The sequence below is a fragment of the Perognathus longimembris genome, chromosome 8, assembly GCF_023159225.1.
Source record: "Perognathus longimembris pacificus isolate PPM17 chromosome 8, ASM2315922v1, whole genome shotgun sequence".
Lineage (NCBI taxonomy): Eukaryota > Metazoa > Chordata > Mammalia > Rodentia > Heteromyidae > Perognathus > Perognathus longimembris.
In genome coordinates, this window is record NC_063168.1 from 28,460,295 (window position 1) to 28,470,483 (window position 10,189).

Consider the following 10,189-nt stretch of genomic DNA (forward strand, 5'->3'; position numbering starts at 1 on the left):
AGGAGGGGAGGATGACTAGGACACTGCCGCACAGACACACTTAGGCAAAGGGAGCCTGCAGTAGCATAGGCCCAGCCTTGCACCTGAGGAGGACACGAGCGTCCCGAGGGCTTGTACACACTACCCCTGGATCCTTGCAGTGAAGATTAAAAAGTAGATTTACTATGAAATATTGGAGATTGAAGAAGTGGGGGAAATACCAGTGCAAACTTTCAAAGGCACAACTGAGAAAGCAAGGAGAAGTGTGATGCAAATTAATTTTTTAAAATAGAGTAGCTGAGAACAGCTAGAAGACAGGAAGAAGGCAAGGATGTGGGTTTGAGAGTGATTTTTTAGAGTTGGCATTTATGGAACAAGCAGGTACAAGGAGTATGTGTGTGAATTCATGAATGGAACAAAATATCCATTTCTTATCAACATGAACTTGAGAGAATAAAACCACAAAAAGTCACGAACATAGTAATTTATTAGCTTATTACAGTTATTGTTTAACTCCTCTGGTCCAAGCCACCATCATCTCTTCTCTGAATGATTGCAGTATCTTCTTGACTGCTCTACCTGTGTCCACCTTTGCTCCTCTTTAGCCTGTTCTCCCACAGCTTCTTAAGAGTGGTTCTGCACAGAGAACAAAGGCGCATGGTCTCCTTGATATATGATTGTTAGGGAGGGGGGAGAGAACAGTAGAGATCAGGTCTGTAAAATAACAAACTTCTTTTCAAATGGTTTGGGTCAGCGACTTTACATTATGTATCTAAAAGCAAACAATTACTAAACAAACATAAAAAGGTCTAGGTTAGACTTATCAGAGGATCACAATAGCTCAACAGCTATGTGCATATGGTTATATAAGATGATGCTAAGCAAAATGAAGTCCAAGAGAAGGAAACAGGAGGATTTTATTGTTGTCATTATGTTTAATGTCCTAGGTGAACTTCCTTTGGCATACCCCATGTTGTTACTGTATATGATTTTGGTACACTGGATATTGTATGTATGCTTACCTGAACTCGGGAAGGGAAAGAAAAATGAGGGGGGGTGTAATAAATATGACAAGAAATGTACTCACTACCTTATTATGTAACTGTACCCCCTCTGTACATCACCTTGTCAATAAAATTTAATTTAAAAAAGTGGTTCTGATAAATCATGAATCAAAAAAGGAAACAGGAAGTTAGGCATTGATTGCTGGCATAGCTCTCAGGAGGCTGAAATCTGAGGATTGTGGTTCGAAGCCAGTCCAGGCAGGAAAGTCCATGGGACTCTCATCCCCAGTTAATCAGCAGAAAGCCAGAAGTGGAGCTTTGGCTCAAGTGATAGAACATTAGCCTTGAGCAAAAAAGCTTAGGGAGAATCCAGGCCCTGAGTTCAAGCATCAGGACCACACACACACACATACAAAGGAAACAAAAACACTTTTTTTTTCTAATTTATTGTTTTAGAGGTGATATACAGCAAAGACACTTTTTGGTGGATATGTTTATTATTTAGATTATTGTAACAGTTTAGTGGGTTTGTACAGATGTCAAGAATGATTAAGTTATACACTTTAAATATCTTCAGTTTATTATAGGTCAGTTATACTTTAACAGAGCTGTTCAAAATAAAATTGAAAAAATAACAGTTTGTTTCTTCTGTATAAAATCCTTTGTTAGGACTAGGGAGGGTGTAGCTTATTAGTAAAAAAATGTCCTTTTCTCCAAGTCCTGGATTCACCCCCAGCACCAGAAAGCAAAGATTTAAAAAAAACCCCTGATGGCTTCCCCTTTTCAGTCAGTATCCTTATAATGGTCTGAATGCCCCTGCATAGTCTCTGTGCCTATATGCAACACTTCACTGCTCCACAGAGACCAGAATCTTTTCTTGCTATGTCCCCAATTCCAAATGCTAAATGTCAAAACACTTCTTCCTCCTTTTGAGTCTTCACAGGCTTTCATGATCATTCTGGATAATTTATTGACCCAGCCTTTTATTTCCTTGTTTATTTCCTCCCCCCCCCCCACCCCTTTTGGTCCAAGACCAGGTTCAATGCAGTATCTGACACTTTCAGTCATTGGCTAGTGCTCTATTAGCTGAACCTTGCTTGTTTTTCTATGTTATCTTTAGCATTTATTATTATTTTTCCAGTCCTGGTCCTTGAACTCAGGGCCTGGGCACTGTCCCTGGGCTTTTTTGCTCAAGGCTCGCATTCTCCCACTTGAACCACAGTACCACTTCTGTTCATGTGGTACTGAGGAATCAAACCCAGGGCTTCATGCATGCTAGGTAAGCACTCTACCACTAAGCCACATTCCCAGCCCCTAGTATCATTTTTTAAAGATGGGGTCTGTGTCTCTAGGCTGGCTTGCAAAATACTATCATCCTGCACAGCACCCCCAAATTGCGAGGATTTTAGTCATGTACCACCATACCTGGCTTTATTGTCATTTAATATATATTTGCATTATGTATTCCTCATACTTTGCTAAATGGCCATGTCTTTCTCTCTAGAATGTAGTAAGCTTTTCAGAGGTAGGTGAGTTTTTCTCCTTTTCCTCTACTATTCAAAGCTGTATCTTTAGTGCCAGGCATATAATGGGTGTTCAAATTTTCTGAATGACCAAATGAGTACACACAGGGGGTGATGGTGACAGCCTAGATTAGGGCTTCAGCAAAGGAAATGAAGGGTTGCATTTGAAATGTCAAAACAAGGCATAATAGAAGGAAGTAGCCAAGGTCCTGGGGTAAGAAGTGAATGAGGAACTTCAGTGGGGAGCCTGTCTCCAGACTTAAAGTGGCTACAGGAAAGACACTTGGAGCTGGCCAGAGGCTAGGAGAGTGTTAGATTTCAGAGTGTAGTACTGGATATCTAGTGTCAGATTTGTCTGTGAGGTTGTGAGAGTTAGGACAATTGGAATGGGTGAGACCTGAGCAGATGTAGAGAAAAAGAGCTGCAGTCTGAACCCTGAAGAATTTTCAGTTTTCAGTAGAAGAAGCAAAGTCAGAGGAAAAAAGACAGAAAAATGACATTCAAGTTCAAAAGTATAGAATAAGACTATTACTGAAGGCAAAAGAAAGGGCATTTCAAGAAGTAGTTGTGAAGCTGAGCAATGATGGATCACACCTGTAATCCTAGCTACTCAGGAGACTGAGATCTGCGGACTGTGGTTCCAAGCCAGCCTGGGAAGAAAAGCCTCCATGAGACTCTTATCTCCAACTAATCACCAGAAGTACAGAAAAGGAGCAATGCTTCAAAGTGGTAGAGAGCTATCTTTAAGCAAAAAGAGCTCAGGGACAGCACCCAGGCCCTGAGTTCAAGTCCTACAACTGACAAAAAAGAAAGAGAGAGGGAGGGAGGGAACAGGGAGGGAAAAAAGAAGGAAGGAAGGGAAAGGAAGGGAAGGATAAAAGTAAGGAAGGAAGGGAAAGGGAAGGAAGGAAGAAAGAAAGAAGACAGGAAGGAAGAAAGAAAGAAGACAGGAAGGAAGGAAGGAAGGAAAGAGGCTGGGGATATGGTTTAGTGATAGAGCGCTTGCCTAGCATGCATGAAGCCCTGGGTTCAATTCCTCAGTACCACATGAACAGAAGTGGTACTGTGGCTCAAGTGGTAGAGTACTAGCCTTGAGCAAAAGAAGCTCAGGGACAGTGCCCACACTCTGAGTTCAAGCCCCAGGACTGGCAAAAAAAGATAGAAGGAAAGAAAGGAAGAGATTTGTGGTTTTCGAAGAAAAATGTTAGAGAAATCCTGGAGAAGGGATACCAGATACCAGAACTCTTTGAGAAAGTCAATGTTACAAACAATAAATGGTGAGGAAATGGGCATAGACAGTAGAAGAGGAAAAATGATCATTTCTGTTGAGTCAGGCAAAGATGACAAAGATCTGAGACAGTTGGTAGAAAGAACTTGGTGGATTAGAGAAATGATGATAGAGAAGTGGGAACCATTGTGAAAGAACAAGAAGGAAGGGAAAGAACAGGGACTGAGGCTTGGAAGCATAGCTTATCCTGTGGAGCTGGCAAATTTGAAGGGCTGAAAACTTGGGGGTGGGCATAGACATATAGAATGTATAAGACAGATATAAAGGGCTGTATATGAGAAGGTACTCACCCTAGTGCCTCCATCTTCAGCTTGAATTAGTAGAAGTCATCCTTTCCTTATGAATCAGAGGTAGGAGTAGGAAGAGAAATCCCTAAGGTTAATAGAATTAAATGCCCTCTGTTCTTGAAGCAGGATATATATATATATATATATATATATATATATATATATATATATATATATAGTGTGTGTGTGTGTGTGTGTGTGTGTGTGTGTGTGTGTGTTGTATTCCTTAACATCTGTATGTACAACTAAGTTGGTGACTCAAAAAATCAGTTAGGTCATGTTTGGTATCTTTACCATCTGTGCTGACTGCAAAAGGGATTGCACAGTGAACCAGGCCTGTACCATATTAGTCTTTCCTTGTTCACTGATTCATTCATTCAAGAAGGATTTTTGGTTGAAGACTCACTGTTATTCTCTACCATCCAGCACTCTCCTGAGCAAAGGAGCTGACAAACTCCTAACCTGTAGGGCAGCCCTCCTCAGAGCTTCCTTTCTTTTTTCTGTCTCCTTAGACTCTCCATTTTCATAGGGTGGAATCTAGCCTAGCTCAGAAAACATTCCCCCCTTTGCTGCTGATAAAGGGGGAGGGGGTTCTTGTGAAGGGGTAGGGCAGATGATTTTCTGAGGGAAGTAGTAGTAGGGTTTGAACTCAGGGTCTCCCACTGAATCAGCTTGCTTACTTGAGTGGTGCTCTATTTGAGCCACTCCTCCAGCCTGAAATAATGATTATGTCTGTCTTCTCCAGCACATAAAAATACAACTGCCAAATTGTCAGGAGCCAACCACTTTTTCAGAAGGAGTGGTGTGAGCACATTTGGGTAAAGGCTGAAGAAACTGGATTATAGAGGTGATCAAGGTGAAGGAAGTTATGCATTATTATGATCATACTCTACAGACTGAGAACGAGAGGGGGAGGGAGAGGAGAGAGAGACAGAGAGACAGAGACAGAGAGAGAGTCTGTGTGTCTGTGTGTTTGGGGGTGGCTTTGAGTGAGAAAACCCATTCTTATATTCCTGCTTAGATGCCCAAATATCATTCCTGGTTCCCAAGAGGGAGAAGACCCCCTTCACCCTGCCCCAGGCGCCAGTCTGCCAGTCCATCTGGTGAGAAAAAGAAAGGAGGGGCGAATCTTTCCCTAGGGATCCTGGAAGATCAGTTGGAAGATCTGTATGCTCAGGGAGATCTATCTACGCAACTTGAAAGGCTTTTCGATTCACATGGGAAACCCTCAGGGTGGAGTTGGGTGCTGGAGTGAACTGGGGGCAAGGGTCCAGGGTTGACACAGCGGGGCGGGGTCCTTTGGCCACCACGTGTCGGAACTGCTCTTCGGTGCCCACTCGCAGAGGGGTGGTAGGAACGCCCCCCTCCTGGCGCCCAGTATCACCGGCTCGGAGGCGCCAGGGCCCCCCCAGGGCCAGGGCGCGCTGGGGAAGGTAATGTAATTCTGGCCCAGCTAACCTGATTATGGCGGCCTGCACCGGGCAGGGTGGCGACGGGGGCGGGCCTAAGGCTTTGGGGCCCGCCCGCCCGGCAGGGGTCCCATCGCAGGGTGAGCTGCAGAGTTCACACACTCCTAGCTCCAGGGCCTGCGGCCCGAGAGGCCATGAGGTCACCAAGCGGCTTCAGCCTCTTCCCACCTCGTTTTTTCCAGCACGCTCGAGGCGCATTTTCGGGGGCTCGGGTGGAGTGGGATGAAAGGTCTATGCGAAAGGCGGAGGCCAAAATCCTCCCCAGGCCTTAGGGGGTCCCACGTGTGGCCGAGCAGTCCTGCCTTTGAGAGGGGCGGGTGTGGGAGAATGGACTTCCTAGGCGTAGAATGGGGAGACAGAATCCTGCGTTTAGGGGCCCCTAGACTCGGGCCAGAGTTATTGCCGTTGAGCCACGGCCCGATTCTATAGAGATTTCTAAATACTGAAATTCTAAGAATCTGAGGTGGAGGAGGCGGCTGGGCGACCCCAGAAGGAGAGGGCCGGAGGAGCTTCAGGATCCCCGCCCAGACTGGTTGTTCTCAGACCACCGAACACGCCCCGTCATCCCCTTCCCACACCTGTGCTCTTCCTGGGCCTTCAGATCTCGGATCGCCGTTCGCCCAGCCACTTCTTTGTGCACCTGGGAAGCCACAACGAGATTTGGTCTTAGCTGGCACTTGGTGAGGGGCCACAACGAATCTGGGAGTTGGAAAGCTGGACCCATCGGGAGGCGAAGAGTGGGGACTGGGGAAACAGGCACCTGCGGAGAAAGCCGGGGTGGTGGAGGCAACCCAAAGGCGGACGCCCAGCAAGGATGGAGGCACGGTGAGCTTCTCTCGGCCCACGCTCAGGCCCCACCCGCGCCGAGCCTGGTTCCCAACACCCCGGGCCTCCGCAGCCTCCGCCCCGCACCTCCGGCCCTTGCTTGGCGCAAACAGGCATCCCTTCCCCTTTAACAGCAGGGCCCCGCCCCTGCCCTACCCTCAGCCCCCACTACCCACCCGAGGCCGATCTGTCAGTCTCTGCCTTGGCCCGAGCTGGCCAACCCTCTCCACCCCGGACCGAGGCAGCGGCTTCGGCAGCCTAGGGTCCAATCTGCACTCGAGAGCCAGCCAGGGAGCTCCTGGGGCCCCTGCCGGCCACGCTCCTGCGGGATGCAAGTCCCCGCGCCGTCGCCCGGTAGGGGCAGGCGCCCGCGCGACGGCTCTCGGTGCACAGGGATGCTGGTATTCCGGGGGCCCCGGCGACCGGCGGTGACCAGACCCGCGGGCCCCTGAAGCCGTGGCTCTGATCGCCCTGCGGCTGGGCTCCCGAAAGCTGAGCATCCTTCCCGAACTACAGAACCTCTGGCGGTCCTCCCTGGCTTGGACCCATGGAGCCTGCGGTACTGGCTCCGCACAACCTTCCGCACCACGAGCCTATTAGCTTCGGCATCGATCAGATCCTGAGCGGCCCCGAACCCACGGGAGTCGGCCTAGGCCCGGGTCGTGCGGGCCAGAGCCATGGTGAAACCGCGGCGTTCTCGAGTGGATTCCACGGAACCTCGGGCTATGGTCCTACAGGCTCGCTGGCCCCGCTGTCCAGCGGCTCTGGAGTGGCTTCGGGCGGCGTGATTCGCGTTCCAGCGCACCGCCCGCTGCCGGTGCCACCGCCAGCGAGTGGTGCCCCTGCGGTGCCTGGGCCCTCGGGCTTGGGCGGCGCCGGGGGCCTTACGGGACTCACCTTTCCCTGGATGGACAGCGGCCGCCGCTTTGCCAAGGACCGACTCACGGGTGAGGTTGCCTAATTCCTCCAGCGTCATGCCCCACTCTGACCCGGCTTAATCTTCTCTTAGCTTCCTGCTTCAACCCAGGACTTCTTCCTTACATATCTCCCCTGAGATCATCCTAAGATAACGTCCCCCAAGCGTGGATCTCCTGGTTCTATAGATGAGAGGCAACGGGTGGGTAGTTGCCCTTAGTGCCCAAGACCGCCTTGACAGTTCAACTGTCTTCAGCGAGGGGAAGTGGAATGATGGGAACAGATCTATCCCCTCCTCCCATCCTTATCCCCTTGTATAAGAAGAATTGGCCTTTTCTTGTCTTTCTAAGGGATACGGGCAGTACTAGGGCTTGAATTCACGGAGATACTCCACCTCTTGAATGTACATACCTCCAAGCAGCTCTGGTTAATTTTTGTTGTTGTTGTTTTGCTTTTTGCCAGTCGTGGGGCTTGGACTCAGGGCCTGAGCACTGTCCCTGGCTTCTTTTTGCTCAAGACTAGCACTCTACCACTTGAGTCACAGCGGCACTTCTGGCTTTTTCTGTGTATGTGGAGTCTGGCCGGGGGCCAATCATATTTATGCTCCCCTCATTGCTAGGAAGACAGGTGTGCTCCATGGCGTCCAGCTTTTCATTGGTTGAAATGGAGCCCGACCTTTTGCCCAGGCTGGCCTGGGATCCCCCCTCCCCCCATTCTAGATTATATGGATCTCAGCCTCCCCAGTAACTAGGATCCCAGGTGTGAGCCTTGGCACCTCTTTCCCTCCCTCCCCTCTGCCCACCTCCTCCCTCCCCTCTGTTCACCTCCCTCCCTCCCTCCCTTCCTTCTGTCCTTTCTCCTCCCCTTTCCTTCTTCTTACCAGTACTGGGACTTGAACTCTGGGCCTGGGTACTGCCACATCCCTTAACTTTTTTCTCTCAAAGATGGAGCTCTGCCATTTGAACCAAACCTCCACTTTCAGCTTTTTCTTTCTTTCTCTTTGCTGGTTAATTGGGATACAGGTCTTAAGGACTTTCCTGCCTAGGCTAGCTTCAAATCTTCATCCTTAGATCTCGGTCTTCTGAGTAGCTAGGATTACAAGCCCCTGGCACCCAGAATTAATTCCTTCCTTCCTTCCTTCCTTCCTTCCTTCCTTCCTTCCTTCCTTCCTTCCTTCTTTCCTTCCTTGCTTTTGTCCTAGGTCTTGAACTCAGGGCCTAGATGCTGTCACTCAGCTGCTTTTACTCAAGGCAAGCACTCTACCACTTGAACCACAGCTTTAGTCTAGGGGCCCCTAAACCCCTGCCGGGCTGGCGGGCCCCAGAGCCTAAGCTTTTTTTTTTTTTTTTTTTTGAGTTTATTGGAGATAAGAACCTCCTGGACTTCACTGCCCGTGCTGGCTTTTTACCGAGCTCCTCAGATCTCAGCCTCCGGAGTAGTTGGGATTATAGGAGAGAAGCCACCGGCTTTGGGCTTGTGTCTTCCTTTCTTACCTTGAAGCCGCTGTTGATGCCCAGTGGAGCCTGGGGAACTGGTTCAGAACCAGCAGCTTTCTTTAAAGCGACACTTCGGGCCAACTTCAAACCCAGTTCTCTTTTCTTCCTCTCCTCAGCTGCGCTATCGCCCTTCTCTGGGACGCGCCGCATAGGCCACCCCTACCAAAACCGGACACCCCCGAAACGGAAGAAGCCCCGCACGTCGTTTTCCCCGCTCGCAGGTGCTGGAGCTGGAGCGGCGCTTCCTGCGCCAGAAGTACCTGGCCTCGGCCGAGAGGGCAGCGCTAGCCAAGGCCTTGCGGATGACCGACGCACAGGTCAAGACCTGGTTCCAGAACCGACGCACCAAGTGGCGGTGAGGCAGGGCGCGGGCGAGGGTGGGCTGGGGCCCTCGAGGCCTGGTCTAGAGGCGATGAGTCTTGGGATGGGCAGGGGACCCCTGGCTGATCCCCTATCTCCGCTCACCCAGGCGCCAGACTGCAGAGGAGCGCGAGGCGGAGCGGCACCGCGCGGGACGGCTGCTCCTGCACCTGCAGCAGGACGCGCTCCCTCGGCCTCTGCGGCCGCCGCTGCCCCCAGACCCGCTATGCCTGCACAACTCGTCCCTCTTCGCGCTGCAGAATCTGCAGCCCTGGGCAGAAGACAACAAAGTGGCCTCGGTGTCCGGGCTCGCCTCGGTGGTGTGAGCTACTCCTGCACCATCGACCCGGCGCTCTTTTCCGACTGAGGCGGCTCTGGGAGTGCCAGGCCTAGGGTGGTGTAGCGTGCAGCTGCTCGAACCCATGATCTAGTGGACGCCGAGCGTAAGAAAAACAGAAGGCCTTGAGACTATGGTCCACAGCATCTCGACCACCATCAGGCTCCCAGCCCCACGTTGCGCCGATGCGGGGTGCACTTAGATGCGGCCTTTCCCGCCACTTTCCAGAGTTGCCTCTAAGCAGTAGCTGGAGGCTCGGTGCGGGAGGGCGGGACCTTCAGAAGGTAGCCAATGAAACGCGGGGGGGGACGGTCTGGCCAATGGGAAGTGCTCTCCCCAAAGACTCCGGATTCTGAGTTTAAGAGGCTCAGAGCTGGGTCCTGGGAACCTCAGCACCTTTGCGCGCCCTGCTGAGAAGGGGGTACTGCAGTGGTGCTCTCGGGCTCTACACGTAGGTTGTGAAGATGCCAAGGACAGCGGAGTAATGGAAGAGGTGCTGCAATGTGTGAATCTAGCTGATTGTGTGAGAGGGACCAGAGGGTTATCCATGTTGGGTATCCCTCCTTCAACTGTAAAATAATTGCTAATGATTCCTTCTTGAATGAGTTTCATATTGTCATTTGTGTTTTACTCGCTGGCCACATGTACTTCTTTATATACCCGATGAAAGACAATATAGGAAGAGGGCTGGGAATGTGGCTTAGTG

The 10,189-nt window shown here is 50.5% G+C and overlaps 1 protein-coding gene across 1 annotated transcript; it reads left to right on the plus strand.

The window, feature by feature from the left end:
* Window positions 1-5,396: 5,396 nt before the first annotated feature.
* Tlx2 (T cell leukemia homeobox 2) lies at window positions 5,397-9,756 on the plus strand. Its single transcript, XM_048352794.1, is given in 5 exon segments — window positions 5,397-5,514; window positions 6,152-7,322; window positions 8,903-8,997; window positions 8,999-9,141; window positions 9,256-9,756. Coding segments are annotated over 4 exon segments (855 nt in total). The 5' UTR covers window positions 5,397-5,514; window positions 6,152-6,922; the 3' UTR covers window positions 9,473-9,756.
* The last annotated feature ends 433 nt before the right edge of the window (window positions 9,757-10,189 follow it).